The 21,379-nt window shown below is 47.0% G+C and overlaps 1 protein-coding gene and 1 long non-coding RNA gene across 3 annotated transcripts in view; one reads left to right on the plus strand and one right to left on the minus strand.

Annotated features, from left to right (window-relative positions):
* Nucleotides 1-4,438: 4,438 nt before the first annotated feature.
* On the minus strand, nt 4,439-6,780 carry LOC140385564 (uncharacterized). The gene is made up of 2 exons (XR_011933401.1): nt 6,491-6,780; nt 4,439-5,182 (listed from the first exon to the last, which is right to left on the minus strand). It is a non-coding gene; the product is annotated as an uncharacterized lncRNA (long non-coding RNA).
* The window catches only part of klhl14 (kelch-like family member 14), a 275,002-nt gene continuing 258,914 nt past the window's right edge, over nt 5,292-21,379 (plus strand). The window contains exons 1-2 of one of the 2 annotated variants that reach the window (XM_072467845.1): nt 5,292-5,745; nt 6,470-7,342. In XM_072467845.1, the coding sequence (XP_072323946.1) occupies nt 6,492-7,342 (851 nt within the window). In that variant the 5' untranslated portion in view covers nt 5,292-5,745; nt 6,470-6,491. The remainder of the gene's footprint in view (nt 5,746-6,469; nt 7,343-21,379) is intronic. The other variant, XM_072467844.1, reaches the window with a different exon arrangement.

Below are 21,379 nucleotides of genomic sequence, written 5' to 3' on the forward strand. Positions count from 1 at the left end.
CATACAAGTAGTTGCCACAGCAACCTTTCACATCCTCTCTCCTCAATCTCCAAGGTCCCAAACTCTCCTTCCAGGTGAAACAGCAATTTACATGTATTTCTTTCAATTTAGGATTCTGTATTCACAACTCAAAATGCGGTCTTCCCTACATTGGAGTGGAGCGGATTGGTGGTGGTGGGGGGATGGTGCAGAGGAACCAAACACAGATTGGGTGACCTCCTTTCAGTCCCCAAGTTTAATCTCTACTTTCCAGTCGCCCATTGTTTTAATTCTCTGCCTTGCTCTCATGCTAACCTCACAGTTCATGGCTTCCTGCAGTGTTCCAATGAAACTCAACATAAGCTGGAGCAACAGCACCTCATCTTTTGATTAGGCAGGTACTCAACATTCAGTTTAATAATTTCATTCCATAATTTTTTTGTCCCATTGTGTTACCTTTCTCTTTATAAATGTTGCTTTTCTTTTCATTAATCTCTTGTGTCTGTTTTTGGATATCAGCTGTTCATTATTCTGTCATTCACACCGCCTCTAGAGACATCTTTTGTTTCTTTACCAGTCCCATTACCACTCTCTCTGGCCTTGTGCCACCAAGCCTTCTGTCATTTAATCTTTCCTTCCCTTCATCCTATCACAGAACTTCACTTTTGTTCTTTTCCCAAACTCACCCCCACCTTTCACTTGATGGAACCGATTGCATTTCTAACTTTTCTCAGTTTGATGAAATGTCATCAATCTGAAAGTCAAAGCTGTTTTTCTCTCCACAGATGCTCCCTGACTTGTTGAGTATTTTTTTGACAGTTTCTGTTTTTATTATAGAAAAAGTCAACAACCAGTAGACACAAGTTTAAGGTGATTGATGTAAGACTTGAGATGGGAGCTAGAGGGTGGCTCAGGCAGTAGCATCCCTGCCTCTGAGCCTGAATGCTCTGAGTTCAAGTCCCACTCCAGGATTTGTAGGCCACAGAACACAGGTTGCTGATGCAGGCAAGCCTGGGTGTTTTGGTGCTAGTCCCCAGCCTGGATAAATGGGGAGGATGCATCACAGGAGGGATATACGGCCACCAAATTCCAAAAGTGATGGTTAATATGGACTAATAATGTGGCAATCCCATTTGTATGGGTGAAAGCTGAGTGTTTCAGAACTGAGACAAGGATTTTATTTTAGGCGAGTCACTATAATCTGGAGTGCACTGCCTGAAAGGGTGGTGGAACCAGAGTCAATAGTAACTTTCAAAAGAAAATTGGAGAAATACTTGAAGCAGAATAATTTGCAGGGCTGTGGGAGAAATGCTGAGAATCGGAACTAACTGGATAGCATTTTCAAAGAGCCACCAGAAGTATGAAAGACTGAATGGTCGCCTCCTGTGCTGTATCATTCTATGTTTCAATGATTTGGGATTTTTTTTGTGGTGTACTGACACATGGAACACTTTTCTGTAATGGAACCACACTGCATCATTGCATATAAAAATTCCTGAAAGATATATTTTGCATTCTCACATTTGTCATTAAATGAAGTCAGTGAAAGTCAGTCTCAATTTGCTTAGCAATGAGTGTGATAAAATCAAAAGGCTTCTGTATTTTGTTTCATGCTATTTCAAATAGTTAGCATTAAAATGGAAGCTATATTTCTTTCCCACATTACAAATAAAACAACTGATTGTTCTGGAAATTGACCTGGATAAAAGGGCCTTCGTTCTTTTAGATTGGAATTGAATTGTATATGAAAAGGACATTCGGTAGGTATGTGAGACCTGCATGATATGAGAACCAGTCATTTGCATGACATGCGCCTTTAATCATGGCTAATCAAACAACATAAACTTCAGAGATTTTAGTTCTGGTGAGTGTTCTGAGCTGTTTAGATGAATTGTAAATTTAACTCATCCATGTACAGCTTCACGTCATGAAGGTTTATGAAATCCTATATCATTCAAATGTCCTATCATTTATTTCATTGGTAAGATATAAATTCTAAAAGGGGAATTTTTAACCTTTGTGACTGATTCTATTTAATTACTTTCAGTATTGTTCTCTCAACAACATTTCTATGTTTACTACTTCTTTGCATTTTTTGACTTACAACTAAATCTGACGATTGGTTTTGGTTTGTTTGTGTTGGCCTGGCAATGTGGTCTTCTCTGCCTTTTGAAAAGAATCATGCAATTGGCAGCATCCTATGTGATTTCCATTGGAGAGTTCTGCAATTAGGGGATAATTGTTAATTCTCCATCATAAGGGTACTGATATATAATATAAACCCTCTGAAAGAGCACTCTACCTAGAGTCCACTCCCCCACCCTATCCGTGTGCATTGATCATGGCCAGTCCACCTAACCTTCACATCTTTGGGCACAAAGGGACAATTTAGTCTTTGGACTGTGGGAGATAACCTGAGCACCTGGAGGAAACCAACATAGACACGGGGAGAACATGCAAACTCCACACATCACCCAAAGCCAGAATTGAACCTGGGTCCCTGGCATTGTGAGACAGCAGTGCTGAACTGTGCCACCCTGTCATGTATGTGGAATTGTATCAAAAACAGAAAGCTTAACTTAAATATAGAATAAAGCAACATGTACATAATGCCCACAGAACTTTTATTTTTTATTTTTTTTATAAACGTATTTTATGACAAATATGTATCAAAGCAGGTTACAGCAAATAAACACCCCGGGAAACATACTTCCCAACAATCAACTATACAGTCTGTACAGATTTTTCCCTTTTTCACCCCCCATCACCCACCCCCCTGCAGAACTTTATACACTCAACATGAAACAGAACCAATATTGAGATCAACCAGTTAAACCTTTATGTGCAAATCATAACATTGGATTGCCACCTTTTAAAAATGGGAAGCATTGGTTATTTTTTTGTTGGAATGGACTCTTTTGCTGAAGAAACCTCAGAAATGGGTGGAGATGACAATGGAATCAGCGCCAGACAAGTTACTGAAGACAACTCATGGCCCAGCAAAGAGCTCCTGCTTTCCCACAACTCACCAGTTTAGTAATGTTAAAAGTTCATGTGAAATCCAATCAGATTTCCATTGTTGAGAAATACCCTCAGAGTTCTTGGGAAAGATGCCACATACACAGCCATAGATGTACACGGGCTTTAGGAAGAGTAAGATTATTAATAGCAGCACTCTCACCCATTAAGTCGAGGTGTCGCCTGGGCTTTGGGGCGTGACTGTGATGCCACTCAGAGAACACCATGACATCGAATCCAATTAGTCAGAGCAGGGCCTTCTCATAGTGAGAGCTCTTCAGTCAGTGGCTCTTAGCATGCAGGAAATATAGATATGCATCTGCCATAATGGGTTGCGAAAAACAAAATTATTAATTGGAACGATTCAAATCGAAGGGGAAACGTTTCACCAGTAAACTTGCAGGAAAACCTTTAGTATGTGGAGAGTTTGAAATTGCCTAAACTATTAAACTGGGCAGCCCTGTGTTTAAACCAGTGGCAAAATTATATTGCAGGCACAAGACCCCGGGATTTCCAGCTGGAACATTTGGAAGGATTCTTCACAAGCCACATATTGAAGATTCTGGGCACTGGTCTAGAACAAGCAGTCACATTTCCGTGACGATCTGACACCTTAGATTTAGAAAAATAATACTTTGCCTACAGCATACGTTTCCCAGTAGGTTAAAATTCTGCCTGGGAGATTTCTTGACTACAGCCATCAACCCCCCGCCCCACCGTGCAATTGTGTCATTAAATATTTCTGATGCTTGTTTAGAATAATCAAGAGATAACAACACTTTTTTTGTTGTTGCAAATATCCAGATCTAATCGTCACTGGATTAAAATAATGTGACCGAATAACTAATTCGGTCAAGATTTGGTGCCGACTTAATGTTGACTCGGTTGCCCTGGATATGTTTAATAAATTTAGTTCGGCTGCAAGTGTTGTTCGCAGCCATCTATTGTAGAGCTTAACAGCCTATGGACTTCCTGCAGGAGTCACAACCTCCAGGAAGCCATTAATCCAAGAAACCAGAAAAGAACATATTTTATGTCTTTAGACATTTATAGGACAGAATAAGGACCACTTATAAGTTAGGAACTCCCAGATCAATAAGAATCTGCTGCAGTCACAATTTGATGCAAGAGATCCTCATGTTTATATGCGTGGCATGAAAAATTGAATGGAAACGTCTTTTGGTGCAAGACAATGCGACTGGAGCAACGACATACATGAATAAAGTTGATCTATGCAGATAGGCCACATCTAATTGGAACTCTGGTTTGTAAAACTGCAACCTCATTCAAAACAACTGTCTTTTTTTTAAAAAGTTTCACTTTTATATCCCTAAGTGATCAGCATTAGGCATATTTCAGATTATTCATCAATGCTGATACACCAAAACCTAATGAATTTGGTTTGAGGCCACTGAAGGCACCAGAAGCAATATAACAGCAGACCCGAAAAAAGGGGTTTATTTATTCTAAGGATGCTAGCATTACAGCTGTTGCCTTTCGAACAGTGGGCCATCAATGTAACACAGGTTCTGTTTCAATGTTCCAAGAATATTCAATTCCATAGCGAGGAGACACACTCTTAGTCTATTTTTTGTCTTTACTCGGACACATTAAAAAGGTCATCCGATAAATATTTAAATGAGCAGGATATGAGTAGGATACTAACTTCTATGTGTTCATGTCGCTATGGTCTTCGTGTAATATATGCCAGGCTAATTCATTATAGCAACGTTGGTTAGAAAATGTATGTCATATTTTGCAATTGAAAGAAGGGGAAGTCTTAATAACAAAATGTCAGTGTTATCAAGGCATTAACAATACAATCTGGTAATTTCGAACGATCGTAATATCAAGTGGATAATCATCTCTTTGTTTCAATGCATCAACAGTATTAATGGGATAGAATCCCGCGTAATTCATTACAACAGACAGTGGTACAGTGCCGGTTAGTCTGTGTGTCATCTCATTGCAACTGCACAGGTAATAAAATGGTAAGAAAGTTTGTGCCATCATCTGAAGATTGCACTGTTCATCCACCTTCATAAATCCATGCATGTAAAAGATGAGAAAAATATTTTGTGGGACAGAGTCTTTTTTTCTCTCTCTCTCTGTGAGATATTCATTCACCCAGAGAGAAAAGCGTGGTCACAGAATTAGCAGTTTCAGCTCAGCAGAAGTCGCTAGGCTGTGAAGGAAAGAGAAATTGACTAATTAGCAATGCGCACTAAAACTTGACGGTTCTTTATAAAGGGACTGCTTTTCTAAGATGTTTGACTGCGCAGCCATTTACGCACGACAATTTTACAATAGCCTTGAGCCATAATTTTAAAACTCTCTCCAGCATCCAGCCCCTCCATGGTCACTCTTCACTGGCGATGCAAGACCGTTTCTCTCCCCAACCGTGGATTTCCTATTACTCTTGTTACGACTCACTGCATCCCAGGCCCAAGGATAATGATGTGTTGTTTCTTGGTAGCATAATTTGTCACACGTACATTTTTTTTGCGAAAGCTGCTCTCAGACTTCTTGCTGTTGCTAATTCTGGAGACAGTATATCAAATGATGAACGACAAAAAAACCTCGCAAGCGTAACTGCTGAAGTTGCAACGCGTGGAGCTTGATCGGATACGGATTTTACTGGGGGATCGAAGCAAAGAGAAAAAGGAGAGGGAATAAAAAAAAAGAATAATCTAAAAGTGGGGGTCTGCTCGAAGTGGACGCTAGTTTGCAGCAGCCCAGTGTATACAGGTAAGTTTGTGGCCTGTGTGCGTTAGTGACGAGTGACAAACACTGGGGAGATGTGACTGTGACAGGTACCTTGGTGGATAAACAGCAGTGAGAGAATCCATGGGCAGGAGCTCCATCAGACAAGGGGGCTACTGCTAAATTTAAAAAAACAGCAGAAGCGGGCATGTAGCAAACACGGAAGCTCGGTAGCTTTAGTTAGGAAGGCGCTGCTTCGAATTTATGAAGTTTATTTCTGTTAAGAATCTGACCCCTGACGTCTGCTATTCCAACCCCCCCTTATATCCAAACAACTATACCGGGCTTTATGCATTAACCGGTCGCGGTTTTTTTTTATCAGTAGGAAGCATGAAAGTTTAACTATTTCGTTTGTGGTCTGTTTTCGAGCTGAAAAATACAAGCGGCACCGCTATTTCTACCTGATCTATTTGTGTAATGTGTATTAGAGCGAACAGGCGGGGGGTGACTTCCATTGGCACTAGATGTGTGCTGATTAAAATGTGCAGACTGAACAAATAAAATATCAGAGGGTGAATTAAATAAAAGGTCACGTCAGCGCATAGGAGAGATTTCGCATATAACACAAGTCTTTTGTAACGATAACGAAACATTTTCCTCTTTCTTTAATGGAGTGTTGGTTTGAGAAATCTGGCTACTTGGGGATGTGTGTGTGTGTGTGGGAGGGGGTGCCTATAAATCTGACTGTGTGAAATGTGTGCCCTTTCAGGAGGTGTCCCAACTTAGATACCATGTCAAGATCCGGTGATAGGACGTCCACCTTCGACCCTACCCACAGCGATAACCTCCTCCATGGCCTCAACCTTCTGTGGAGGAAGCAGCTTTTTTGTGATGTGACTCTGACAGCCCAGAGCCAGCAGTTCCATTGCCACAAAGCGGTGCTGGCTTCCTGCTCCCAGTATTTCCGATCGCTTTTCTCCAACAACCAGTGCAAAGAGAGCTCGAGCGAGCCGGGGAGCCGGACCCCTTCCTCCCCGGCCGAGGACATCTCCAGGTCCATCAACAACATCGTGCTGCAGGGCTGCTCGGCCACGGGCGTGTGCCTGGTGCTGGAGTACATCTACACGGCCAACATGACCCTGTCTCTGGACACGGTGGAGGACGTGCTGTCGGTCAGCAAGATCCTGCACATCCCTCCCGTCACCAAACTCTGCGCCCAGTTCCTCAACGACCAGATCTCCATGCAGAACTACAAGCAGATCTGCCAGATCGCCGCCATCCACAGGCTGGACGACACCAAGAAGCTGGCCAACAAGTACTTCGTGGAGGACATCCTGCTGCTGGATTTGGAGGAGGTGTGCGCCATGATGGACTCGATGCCGCCACCTGTAGAGTCGGAGCTGGCTCTCTTTCAGATGTCCGTTCTGTGGCTCGAACACGACCGGGACACTCGCATGCAGTACGCCCCGGACCTGATGAAGCGCCTCCGCTTCGCCCTCATCCCCGCCACCGAGCTGGTGGAAAGGGTGCAGTCGGTGGATTTCATGCGGACCGACCCAGTGTGCCAGAAGCTGCTGCTGGACGCCATGAACTACCACCTGATGCCCTTCAGGCAACACTGCCGCCAGAGCATGGCCAGCAGGTGAGAGCACTTCACTGTATAGACATAGAGATAGATATACACCCACCCACTGTGGGGCTGAGACCCTCCAGCTCACTGAGGAGGGAGGGCCAGGCAATATCTGTGGGGATTTTCGTTACCCTAATCTCAGGCTTTCTGGAAAGTAAATTGTCGCAACACAAGCAAGCTAATGCTTTATTATCGAGATCTGGGGAACACAGAAAGGTTTAGTTTGAGAACCAGGTAGTTCAACTCGGGTAAGGTCACTCATCGCCCGCCCCCAAAATTGACTTCGAGAAAAAGATCAACTGTCCAATTAACTTTCTCCTTTCTCCAGGACAGTGCCAATCTTCAGCTGACAGGCTGAGGCCACGGGGAAGACATTCAATATAGAATTCAATCCATTCCTCTAAAACTCCCTCAAGTCTCAACAACATACTCCCCATGTGAAATTTGGTGGATGTGGCGTGAGTTTAGTATTTTTGATCGGACTACCAAAAGGTGGGTCAACGAGCTGCAATAAGAGTTCGTCACCCCCCCCCCCCCCCCCCACACACACACACACACATATCAAAAAATAGATCGCGACAAATGTTCAGGCTCCTTTTCCAACATCTCTAAGCTGGGGGCATTTGCCCAATTTATCCTTTCTCAACATGATCCAGTTGACTGGTACTGTGTCCAAACACACCAGCATGTAATGGGTCCATGAATAAATAAGCTGTGTTTTCAATAATCAACTGCATGTACTTACATATCTATATCTAAATCGATTGAATTTCCATGATGTGGTTCGAGTCTAGCTGTGTTGAATGAACTCCACCTATCTCCAAGCCGTTGTTGAGACCCATATGTTGAATGGATATTGGTGCTTTAATCATGGTGCAATTGATTTGAAATAATGGAGGCAGTAATGAAAGACAAATTGTGCTCTAGGTTAAAGCAAAAGACAGATGAAGTGCTAAAATACAGCCTAGTCCACAAAAATATGGGTAGACACATACCTGACATGAATTGTTAGTGTCAGATCAGGTTTACATCTCCTTTCCCGTGTTTATTTGTGTTCTGTAACACAGCATCAGGGTATCAGATCTGAGGCAGAACAATGAAAGCTGCTGAGGTTCAATCATAATCCTCCTGTATTATATACAGCATGTGATGTATTTCCTAGTAATGCATTGCTGAAAGAAACCTGATGATAGCAGTCTGATACGCAAACTGAAAGCACAGAGTATCATGTGACACTGAATCGTCAAGTCCTGCATCACTACTATTGTTAGTCTTTCATCTATAACATTCTTCTGCACTTCACTGGTGACATACATAGTATACTTATTAAAATAATTTAAAACACAAAAAATAAAATAAGTTGCCTCCGTAAGGAATCACAAAAGTCTGCCAGAACACACTTTTCTGTATTGATCAATTGTTTGAGTTTTGTAGTAGTTTGCGAAATTACATTTGTGACTTATTGTAGACATCCAATATCCCGTATTTATTCTTACTGACTATGTAATTGCAACCAGACAGCAACAGTTACAAAATTTGGCTATATTATTAATTAGATGATTCCGTGAAGAAAGGTGTCTGCAAAGTATGGCCATGGTGTTTACTTGGACTCCAGTCTTGAATCTAACCTTCAGACTTCACACAGCTGTATTCTATTCATTGACAACTCATTTTAAAATTTATTTTGTCTTGCACCATGACTCTGAAAATAAGAAATCATTTTCACCGTTTTGACACCAGTATGTGATTTGAATTATTAGATCATGGTAAAATCCAAGTCAGTGGTGTGGTTGCCTAACAGATTGCTGTAATCATGTAGGATCTTTCGTCCTCAGCTCTATTTAACTGTTCGACAGTAATTTGTGTGCACCCACTAAGCATCACAGAATTAGCTTTAATTTTTTAATTTTCTGAAAAGAACTTTAAGTGGCAATGGAACAAAGACATACATTGGGGTTCATCTATTTTATGCTTCCTTTCAAGTGGAAAATTGAAAACACAGCAACACAGAAGTACAGTGTGTGTAAGCAGCATATCGGGGCATAATAATGCTCTGGCATGTGGGATTGACCCTGTAATCTTCCAAATCTGAGTTATACTGCTGTGAGAGGCACTGAATAGAGGGTCAAAAAAACAAGGGAGAAGAGAAAATCAGACAGAGCAACTTATGTCCAAAGCATAAAATTTCCCAGTGGCCTGTGTTCCATTCATCGAGACATGGGAACAGGTCTCAATGATAGACGGTACATCTCACACAGAGGTCAGGAGAATGGGCAAGGAGGGAAATACTTTACAAATGCTTCATCCTTAAAGCTAAAATGATTGAATAACAATAATCACTATGGTAACCCCGCTTGCCTCCCAAGTGTACACATGCCTGCTGGTTCATTATTATCTAATTGCATGGGTGATAGTGTTATTTTCAGTATTCTCAATACTGTGATAACTACCTGCAGCGATGCTAAAACATCATTTTCCCACAGGTAGTTATCCCATAACTGGCAGCATTGTGTGGCACATTGTAGAATAGATTATAACAGCCCTGCTGCATGTTTTACAAAACAAACAGAATATATTCTGTTTTATCGAAACACAAAAAAAGGATGATATGTCAAGATATCTGTGGAAATAAGGAAAGGCAGCCCAAACAGGAACTATTAAAATAGAAGTATTGAAAAGAATATCAACTTCTGGAATGCACATTCTTTGGTTTAATTCATTTTTGTGCCAGAAAAGCATAACTCACTTATCTTTGCATCTTTAGTCAGGCATTTCCTTTTCATACTCATGGATTTATATCAGTAATGCCTTGCCATGGTTGTGAAATCTACTATTTATTATTTGAGACATTGCAAAGGAGCATTTGATGAGGTCACCTTTTTCATTGGAATTAACTTTTTCTGATGTAAAATTGTGCTGATCTTATCAGTGTTTAACTGTAAGATTAACAAAAAATAAATTCCACAACCATACTGTACTGAATTTTGAGACATTACAAGCTGTTTAAGTGGGAACAGTTTGAGTAACTTTTTTATTCATTCATAGGATCTGAGTGTCACTGACAGGTCAGCATTTATTGCTCAAAATCCTAGTTGCCTTTGAAAAGGTGATGGTGAGCTGTCTTCTCGAACCACTGCAGTCTGTGTGGTGAAGGTACACCTAGAGTGCTGATAGGGAGGAAGTTCCAGGATTTGGACCCAGCAACAGTGTAGGAACGGTGATAAAGTTCCAAGTCAAGACATTGCGTGACTTGGAGGGGAACTTGCATGTGGAGGAGTTCCCAGGCATTTACTGCCCTTGTCCTTCTAGGTGGTAGAGGTTGTGGGTCTGGAAGATGCTGCCTAAGGAGCTTTGGTGAGTTCTTGTTGTGCCTCATGTAGATGGTACACACTGCTGCTACTGTTGACTGGTGGTGGGTGGAGTTATTGTTGAAGGTGGTGAATGGGCTGTTTTTTACTGGACGGTGTGACGCTTTTTGAGTACTGTTGGGGTAGCACTTATCCAGGGAAACAGAAAATATTCCATCACACTCCTGACTATTGCCTTTTGGATTGTGGACAGGTTTTGGGGAGTCAGGAGGTGGACTACTCACCACAGAATGTAGCCATAGTATTTATACCAATGGCCCAGTTAAGTTTCTGATCAATAGTAATCCCCGAAATGTTGAAGGGGTGATTCAACAATGGTAAATGCCATTGAACATCAATGGGAGATCGTGAGGATCTCTCATTTTGGAGGTGGTCTTTGTCTTACGTGGCACAAATATTACATATCATTCACCAGCCCAATCCTGAGTGTTGTCTCAACATTGCTGCAGATGGATAGGGACTGCTTCAGTGTCGGAGAAGATGAAGGAAATTGCAAATGGGAAAGAACATTGTGCAATCATACCCGAACATCCCCACTTTCGACATTATTGTCCCTAAATTACTCCTTAGTGTCCAAAAGATGGGGTGGTGTTTCTGGGTTACAGGGATAGGGTGGAGGCATGGGCTTAAGTAGGGTGCTCTTTCCAGGGGCCAGTGAAGACTCGATGGGCTGAATGGCCTCCTTCTGCACTGTAAATTCTATGATTCTATGATGGAGGGAAGGATATTGATGAAACAGCTGAAGCTGGTTGAGCCAAGGACACTCCCCTGCGGAACAGCCCTGGGATTGAGATAACGGACCTCCAACAACCACAACCATCTTCCTTTCTGCTTGGTATGACTCCAACCTAGAGAGATCCCCCCCCCCCAACTCCGTCTCCCCCACCCCCAATTCACACTGACCTCAGCTTTGCTAGGACTCATAAAAACAAAGAACATAAGAAATAGGAGCAGGAGTAGGCCATTTGGCCCCATGAACCTCGTCCACCATTTAACATCATGGCTAATCTGATTGTGGCCTTAACTCCACTTTTCCTGTCTACTCTCCTTAATCTTTGACTCTTGTATTGATCAAAACTCTGTCCATCGCAACCGTGAAGATATTCAATGACCCCGCTCTACTGACCTTATGATGGAAGAGATGTTATTGATGAAGCAGCTGAAGATGGTTGTGCCTTCTCTGAGGAACCCCTGTAGCAATATCCTGGGACTATTCCAAAGACTAATGACCTAAAAGTAAAACAAAATCTCCTCATCTCTGACTTAAATGGGAGACCTGTCATTTTAAAACTTTGTCCCCTAGTTTTAGATTCACTTGGAAGGGAAAACATCCTCTCAGCATTTGCCTTGTCAAACCCCTTCAGAATCTTATATGTTTCAATAAAATCGCCTCTCGCTCTTCTCCTCCTAGGCTCAACCTGCTCAGTATTTCTTTTGTGCAAAACTTGGTCAAATTCTGTCTTGATGTCAAGGGCAGTCACTATCATCTCACCTCCAGCATTTAGTTCTTTTGTTCATGTTTGGACCAAGGCTGTAATGAAGTCTGGAACCAAATAACCTTGCCGAAATCCAAAGTGTATGAACTAACTGTCATTTAATAGCACTCACAATGATATATTTTATCGCTTGCTGATGACTGACAGTAGATTCATAATGTGGTAATTAACTGAATTGGATTTGTCCTGCTTTTTGTGGACAGAACATACCTGGACAAACCCAACCCAGCCAATTACCTATCAGTTTACTCTCCATCATCAGTAAAGTGATGGAAGGAGTCATCAACAGTGCTATCAAGTGGCACTTACTCAGCAATAACCTGCTCACGGACGCTCAGTTTGTGTTCCAACAGGATCACTCAGCTCCTGACCTCAATACAGCTTTGGTTCAAACATGGAAAAAAGAGCCAGAGGTGAGAGCGACTGCCCTTGACATCCGGCAGGATTTGACTGAGTGTGGCATCAAGGAGCCCGAGCTAAACTGGAGTCAATGGGAATCAGGGGGAAAACTCTCCACTGGTTGGAGTCATACCTGGCACAAAGGAAGATGGTTGTGCTGGTTGGAGGTAAATCATCACAACTGTTTTTTTATTCATTCATGGGATGTGGGCATCGCAGTCTGGGCCAGCATTTACTGTCCATCCCTAATTGCTATGGCTCTGGAGTCACGTGTAGGCCAGAGCTACTAAAGGTGGCAGATTTCCTTCCCTAAAGAACATTAACTCCAGGATATTGCTACAGGAGTTCCTCAGAGAAGGCACAACCATCTTCAGCTGCTTCATCAATAACATCCCTTCCATCATAAGGTCAGAAGTGGGGATGTTTGCAGATGACTGCACAATGTTCAGCACCATTCGTGATTCTTCAGATAATGAAGAGGTCCATGTCCATAAGCAGAACGACCTGGACAATACCCAGGTATGGGCTGACAAGTGGCAAGTTACATTCATGCCACACAAATACCAGGCAATGACCATCTCATACAAGAGAGAATCTAACCATTACCCCTTGACATTCAATGGCATTACCATCGCTGCATCCTCCTGAATCAACACTTGGGGGTTACCATTGATCAGGAACTGAACTGGACTAGCCATATTAATACTGTGGCTACCACAGCAGGTCAAAAGCTAGGAATTCTATGGCAAGTATCTCACATCCTGCCCCCCCCCAAAGCATGTCCACCATCTACAAGGAACAAGTCAGGAGCGAAATGGGGTACTCTCTACTTGCCTGGATGAGTGCAGCTCCAACAACACTCAAGAAGTTTACACCATCGTGATAAAGCAGCCTGCTTGATTTGCTACCCCTTCAACAAACATTCAAACCCTCTACCACCGAAGAACAGTGGCAGCCGTCTGTACCATCTACATGATGCACTGCAGTAACTCACCAAGGTTCCTTAGACAGCACCTTCCAAACCTATGACCACTACCACCTTGAAGGCGAAGAACAGTCGATACTTGGGAATCCCATCACCTGGAGGTTCCCCTCCAAGTCACTCACCACCTTGACTTGGAAATATTTTGTCGTTCCTTCACTGTCGCTCGGTCAAAATCCTGGAACACCCTCCCTAACAGCACTGTGGGTGTACCTACACCTCAGGGACTGCAGAGGTTCACCTTCTGAAGGGCAACTAGGGATGGGCAATATATGCTGGCCTAACCAGCGATGCCCACATTCCGTAAATTAATTTAAAAGAAAATTCACATTGTCAGGTAAATGCTGGATGTGGCAGAGTTATGACCTGATCTCTAAGTTATGGGGTCACTTAGCTTTACCTACAATATACTGCCTCCACTGTGCCTGCAGTCCTGTTAAGAACATAAGAAATAGGAGTAGAATTAGGCTGGTTGGTCCCTCAAGACCACACCACTATTCAATAAGATAATGGTTAATTTGATTGTCACTTTCCTGTCTGCACCCCACCATAACCTTAAAAATCTATTCTGAATCAATCACATTGCGATACAACCCCATGGAGAGTGTCCTCTACAAGAACTTCATGGTGATCACTTCGATCAATACTGTCAAAGACAGATCCATCTGTGACACAGATTGGTGAGGACAAGGAGAGTAGGTCTTTTTCTCATTGGTTCTTCCGCCATCTGCTGCAGACACATGCTGGCAAATATATCATGCAGAATTCGGTCAGCTGGTGAAGTGAGAGGAGGGCTACGGACGTTGGAGCCTGGTTTGCAGGTTTCGATGGGCCTACGAGGCGAGCAATGGGGAAGGGATCAACACTGGGAGACGTTTCTTCAAGAGGAAGTGCAGAGGATGATTCTGGGAAGGGGGGAAGGGGTTTGATATTAATAATGGATCGGGGATGGTCAGGCTCATGGGGCAGGGCCCGGTGGTATGATGATGGTGGGTAAGAAGGGGGGGGGGGGGGTGAGAGACCCCCATTTAGGATAGTCACGTGGAACGTGAGGGGGTTAGGAGGTCCAGTCAAGAGGTCAAGGGTGCTTGCGCATCTTAAAAGTTTGAAAGCCGATGTAGCAATGCTGCAGGAGACTCACTTGAGGGTGAAGGACCAGGTGAGACTTAAAAAGGGATGGGTTAGTCAGGTGTTTCACTCTGGATTTGACGGAAGGGCTCGAGGGGTAGCGGTAATGGTCAGCAAAAGGGTACGGTTCCAGATGGAGAATGTGGTTGCAGATCAAGGGGGTAGATAAGTGATTGTGACAGGGGCGCTGAAGGGGAGGCTAGTGGTGCTGGTAAGTGTGTATGGTATTGGGACGATGTGGGATTCGTGAAGAAGGTGTTTGGGGCCATCCCCGACTTGGACACACACAAACTGATAGTCGGGGGGGAGGCTGGAACTTTGTGCAGGAGACAAGGTTGGACAGGTCACGGCCACGCTTGCTGGTCCCGTCAGGGGGGCGCAAAGGCTTTGGCTGGGCTAATGGTGGAAATGGGAGGGGTGGACCCTTGGAGGTTTCTGCGCCTGAGGGAACGGGAGAACTCGTTTTTCTCAGCGCTCCATGTAGCACAATCAATCACTCACGAGACGAGAAGAGATGGAGTCAATCGATGGCTTTATTACGCAGACTTGTTCCCCAGCAACACAGTTACAGAATGCGGCTGCTGGGGGAACCCGGGCTCTCATACTCCGTCTTACTGGGTGGAGCCAGTAGGCAGTTGATCCAATCTGGACCCAGCGTCTATCCACCAATAGCCTCTCGGCATCACAGGGTACCGTAATACCCCTAATACATACCATCACATTCACCCCTTGTTAAAAAAGAACCCGGTGGGGGTAGTGGGCCGTATGGTGGTAGGGGTTTACAGAGTCGCTACCTAGGATGCCGCTAACACGGCGGCTATGTTCCGATCAAACTATCAGTACTATTTACAATGCCACTTTTACTGGGCAACTGAATTATTTACAGAGGCATTTCTTGCTTTATTATACGGATTCGATGAGTCAAATCGGTGCCCTGGTCATCCTCGCCGATCGTCTCAGCCCCAGTGGTGATGCAGGCACTGGCCCGGGCACCGTCGTCTCTGGGAGCGTAGCGATGCCTCTTCCTGCTCCACTACCCCTAGTCGCGACTGGGGGGAGGACCGATCCACCCGGGAAGGGGGCGGCTGTGGGGTGCACCGGTGGGAGGGAGGGGGTGATTGGTGTTGGGGGGGTGTGTGGAGCTTCGGAGGGGGCGGCTGTGGGGTGCGTCGGTGGGAGGGAGGGGGCATGTGGAGCTCTGGTGGGTGCCAGGTCCCGCAGGGAGACCATGTCCGATCGGCCGTCGGGGTACGCCACATAGGCGTATTGAGGGTTTGCGTGGAGGAGATGAACGCTCTCGACCAACGGGTCCGATTTGTGCGTCCGCACATGTTTTCGGAGCAGGATGGGTCCCGGGGCTGCTAGCCAGGTCGGAAGTGATGTTCAGGAGGAGGACTTCCTAGGGAAGACGAGGAGGCGTTTGTGAGGTGTTTGATTCGTTCTTGTACAAAGTAGCGACCGGATGGAGTGGAGGGCGTCCGGGAGGACTTCCTGCCAGCGGGAAACTGGGAGACTTCTGGACTGTAGGGCCAGCAGGACGGTCTTCCAGACCGTTCCGTTCTCCCTCTCTACCTGACCGTTCCCCTGGGGGTTGTAACTGGTCGTCTTACTCGAAGCAATGCCTTTGCTGAGCAGGAATTTACACAGTTTGTCGCTCATGCATGTAGGCGGGGCAACCGAACAGTGTAAAGATGGTGCAGAGGGCTTTAAGACCGTGGCCGCGGCCATGTCGGGGCAGGGGATGGCGAAAGGGAACCGGGAGTACTTGTCAATCACGTTCAGGAAGTACGTGTTGCGGCCGGTGGAGGGGAGGGGGCCTTCGAAGTCCAGACTAAGGCGCTCAAAGGGACGGGAAGCCTTTATCAGGTGTGCTTTATCTGGCCTGTAGAAGTGCGGCTTGCACTCTGCGCAGATTTGGCTGTTCCTGGTGGCTGTTCTGACCTCCTCGATGGAGTAGGGCAGGTTGCGGGTCTTCACGAAGTGATAGAACTGAGTGACCCCCGGGTGGCAGAGGTCCTTTTGGAGGGTTCGGAGACGGTCCACTTGTGTGTTGGCACATGTGCCGTGGGATAGGGCATCGGAAGGCTCTTTCAGCTTTCCGGGACGATACAAGATCTCATAGTTATATAGGTGGAGAGTTCGATCCTCCACCACAAGATCTTGTCGTTCTTGATCTTGCCCCGCTGTGCATAATCGAACATGAAGGCAACCGACCATTGGTCAGTGAGGAGAGTGAATCTCCTACCGGCCAGGTAATTCCTCCAATGTCGCACAGCTTCCACTATGGTCTGGGCCTCCTTTGCCACTGAGGAGTGGAGGATTTCTGAAGTGTGGAAGGTGCGTGAAAAAAAGGCCACGGGTCTGCCCGCTTGGTTGAGGGTGGCCGCCAGAGCTACGTCGGACGTGTCGCTCTTGACTTGGAAGGGGAGGGATTCGTCGATTGCGTGCATCGTGGCCTTTGCGATATCCGCTTTGATGCGGCTGAAGGCCTGGCGGGCCTCTGTCGACAGGAGAAAGACCGTGGACTGGATTAGCGGACGGGCCTTGTCCGCGTAGTGGGGGACCCACTGGGCATAATAAGAGAAAAAGCCCAGACAGCGTTTCAGGGCCTTGGAACAGTGAGGGAGGGGAAACTCCATAAGGGGGCACATGCGTTCAGGGTCGGGGCCTATAACTCCATTTCGCACTACGTAGCCAAGGATGGCTCGACGGTCGGTGCTAAACACGCATTTTTCCCTGTTGTACGTGAGATTCAGGGCGTTTGCGGTCTGGAGGAATTTTCGGAGGTTGGCATCGTGGTCCTGCTGATTGTGGCCGCAGATGGTGACGTTATCGAGGTACGGGAACGTAGCCCGCAAACCGTGCTGGTCAACCATTCGGTCCATCTCCCGTTGGAAGACCGAGACTCCGTTAGTGACGCCGAATGGAACCCTTAAGAAATGATTGAGCCGCCCGTCTGCTTCAAAGGCAGTTTATTTGCGGTCGCTCGGGCGGATGGGGAGCTGGTGATATGCGGACTTAAGGTCCACCGTGGAAAAGACCTTGTACTGTGCAATCCGATTGACCACATCGGATATGCGGGGGAGAGGGTACGCATCCAGCTGTGTGTACCTATTGATGGTTTGACTATAGTCTATGACCATCCTCTGCTTCTCCCTGGTCTTTACAACTACCACCTGAGCTCTCCAGGGACTATTGCTGGCCTGGATTATGCCTTCCCGCAGCAGCCGCTGGACTTCAGACCGGATAAAGGTTTGGTCCTGGGCGCTGTACCGTCTGCTCCCAGTGGCGACGGGTTTGCAATCCGGGGTGAGGTGCGCGAACAGGGAAGGCGGGTCGACCTTGAGGGTCGCGAGGCCGCAGATAGTGAGTGGGGGTATAGGGCCGCCGAATTAAAATGTTAAACTCTGGAGGTTGCACTGAAAATCCAACCCCAGGAATGTGGCAGCGCAGAGGTGGGGGAGGACGTAAAGCCGGTAGTTCTTGAACTCCCTGCCCTGCACCGTGAGGTTCGCGATGCAGAACCCTTTGATCTCTACGGAATGGGATCCTGCTGCCAGGAAATTTTTTTGATTACTCGGGTGGATCAGAAGAGAACAGCGTCTTACCGTATCGGGGTGTATAAAACTCTCCGTGCTCCCAGTGTCGATCAGGCAGGGCGTCTCGTACCCGTTGACGAGTACCGTCGTTGTTGCCTTTTGGAGTGTTCGGGGCCGCGACTGGTCCAGGGTCACCGAAGCCAGTCGCTGTTGCTGCATCGGGGCGTTTTCTTCAGGCTCCGTGAAGTCGTCCATTCCGGGGTCCTTGGCCGTCAGCCAAGATGACGGCGTGCACGGGTCGCACACGGTCGGGGGTGGATAAGATGGCGCCGCCCATTGATCGCACGTGGCCGGGGGAGCACAAAATGGCGGCGCCCCTCCCTCCCGCATGGAGTCCGGGACCCAAGAGGGCGGCGCCCCTCCCTCCTGCATGGAGTCCGGGACCCAAAATGGCGGCGCCCGTTGGCCGCACATGGATCATTGGGGGGGTGCCGGGGGTGTCGGTGGTGGCGGGGGTCCACGGTGTCCAAGGGGCAGCCGCGCGGTTGGGGGCGTATGGAGTCCGGGACCCAAAATGGCGGCACCGGTGGCCCCATATGGATCATTGGGGGGGTTTGAGTTTGGGATACTGGTTCTCCCCGGTAGATTGCGGCGACCCCCCGGGCCTGGCACACCGCTACAAAGTGCCCTTTTTTGCTGCACCCTTTGCAGAGTGCTTAGTGGGCCGGGCAGCGCAGCCGGGGGTGTTTTGTTTGCCCGCAAAAGTAGCAGCGGGGCCCCCCCGGGTGGGCTGGCACTCTGGCAGCACAGGCCTGCGGTGGGGTGGGGGTGCCGGGGGGTCGGTCGTGGCTGGGGTCCCCGGTGCCCAAGGGGCAGCCGCGCGGTCGGGGCCGTAGGCACGGGCATTCTGTGACGCCACATCGAGCGAGGCAGCGAGGGCCCGTGCCTCCTTGAGGCCTAGTGCGTCTCTCTCCAGCAATCGCGGGCGAATTTGGGACGGGCGCATACCTGCTACGAAGGCATCCCGAACTAGTAGTTCCGTATGTTCATTAACCAAAACCGATGGGCAGTTGCAGTTTCTCCCCAGTATCACAGCGCACCGTAGAATTCGTCCAGCGATTCCCCGGGGATCTGCCGTCTCGTCGCGAGCTGGTGGCATGCGTAGACCTGGTTGACGGGCCGAACATAGATTCCCATCAGCATGGCAGGCGTCGACTGGAAGTCCTCCGTGTCCTCTATGAGAGTGTAGATTTCCGGGCTCACCCTGGAATGCAGGACTTGCATTTTTTGGTCTTCTGTAGTCACACAGGTGGCCGTTCGGAGGTATCCTTCGAAACATGCTAGCCAGTGTTTAAAAGTGGCCGCTGAGTTTGCCGCGTGGGGGCTGATTCGCAGACACTCCGGACTGATTTGGAGCTCCATGTCCTTTAAGTCTGCGTATTAAATTGTCGCACGATCAATCACTCACGAGACGAGAAAAGATGGAGCCAATCGATGGCTTTATTACGCAGACTTGTTCCCCAGCAGCACAGTTACAGAATGCGGCTGCTGGGAGAACCCAGGCTCTTATATTCCACCTTACTGGGTGGAGCCAGTAGGCGGCTGATCCAATCGGGACCCAGCGTCTATCCACCAATAGCCTCTTGGCATCACAGGGTACCGTAATACCCCTAATACATACCACCACATGGACCCTTGGAGGTTTCTGCGCCCGAGGGAGCGGGAGTACTCTTTTTTCTCAGCCGTCCATAAGGTATACTCGCAGGTCAACTTTTTTGTGGTGGGGAAGGCTTTGCTGGCTGGAGTTAAGGGATCGGTGTACTCGGCAATTGCAATATCAGATCATGCTCCGCACTGGGTTGTTATGGTACTGGAGAAGGGGGTAGTACAGAGGCCGGGGTGGAAATTATATGTGGGACTGTTGGGGGACCGAGAGTTCTGTGACAAAATTGAAAAAGTAATTGAGGAATATGTAAGTTTCAACTGTACTGGTGAGGTGTCGAAGGCAGTTGTCTGGGAGGCTCTAAAGGCGGTGGTGAGGGGTGAGGCTCGGGTGGACAAAGAGGAGAGGTTGGAGCAGCAGAGGGTAATAGATGAGATGCTGGAGGTAGATAGGAGTTATGCAGAAGATGGGGACCCAGCAAAGTTGGAAAAGAGGAAGGAATGACAGGCGAGCTTTGATCGACTATCTATCAGGAAGGCGGTGCTCCAACTGAGGCGAGCAAGGGGTGCAGTTTACGAACATGGAGAGAAGGCGGGGAGAGGGAGGTGGCAGCAAGGGAAATTGTTCAGGTGCGTGGCAGGACAGGGAAGTTGGTGATGGCTCCGGATCAGATTAATATGATCTTTGAGGAATTCTATGAGAGGGTGTACAGGTCAGAGCCACCTGGGGGAAACCGGGAGATGCAGGAATTTCTAGACGGGCTGGAGTACCCAAGGTTAGGGGAGGGGGACAGGACTACATTAGATGGAGCGATGGTGGAGCAGGAGATAAAAGATGCGATTGTGAGGATGCAGTCGGTGGCAGGGCCGGATGGTTTATGGTGGAATATTATAAAAATTCAAGGATAACCTGGCACCCTTGATGTTGGGGATGTTTGAGGAGGAGATAGGGAAGGGGGTGTTACCACAAACTTTGAGGCAGGCGTTGATTTCCCTGTTGCTTAAAAAAGCTAAGGATCCGACGGAGTGTGGGTCGTATAGGCCCATATCACTTTTAAACGTGGACGCAAAGGTACTGGCAGGTAGCCTGGAGGAGTGCCTCCCGAAGGTGATAGGGAAGATCAGATGGGGTTTGTTAGAGGGAGGCAGCTTTTTTCGAACGTTAGGAGGGTATTGAACGTGGTTATGGCACCGGCGGAAGGGGAGGAAACAGAGGTGGTTGTGGCATTGGACGCCCGGAAAACATTTGACCGGGTAGAATGGGGGTACTTGATGGCAGTTCTGGAGCGGTTGGGGATTGGGACTAGGTAAAGCTACTGTATAAGGATCCAAGGGCTAGTGTCCGCAGAAATAACATCAGCTCGAGATACTTTTCTCTCCACTGTGGGACTAAGCAGGGGTGTCCTCTGTCCCCCCCTGCTGTTTGCACTCGCGATTGAGCCATTGGCCGTCGCGTAAAGAAGTTCGGGTTTTGT

This window comes from Scyliorhinus torazame, chromosome 11 (genome assembly GCF_047496885.1).
Source record: "Scyliorhinus torazame isolate Kashiwa2021f chromosome 11, sScyTor2.1, whole genome shotgun sequence".
Lineage (NCBI taxonomy): Eukaryota > Metazoa > Chordata > Chondrichthyes > Carcharhiniformes > Scyliorhinidae > Scyliorhinus > Scyliorhinus torazame.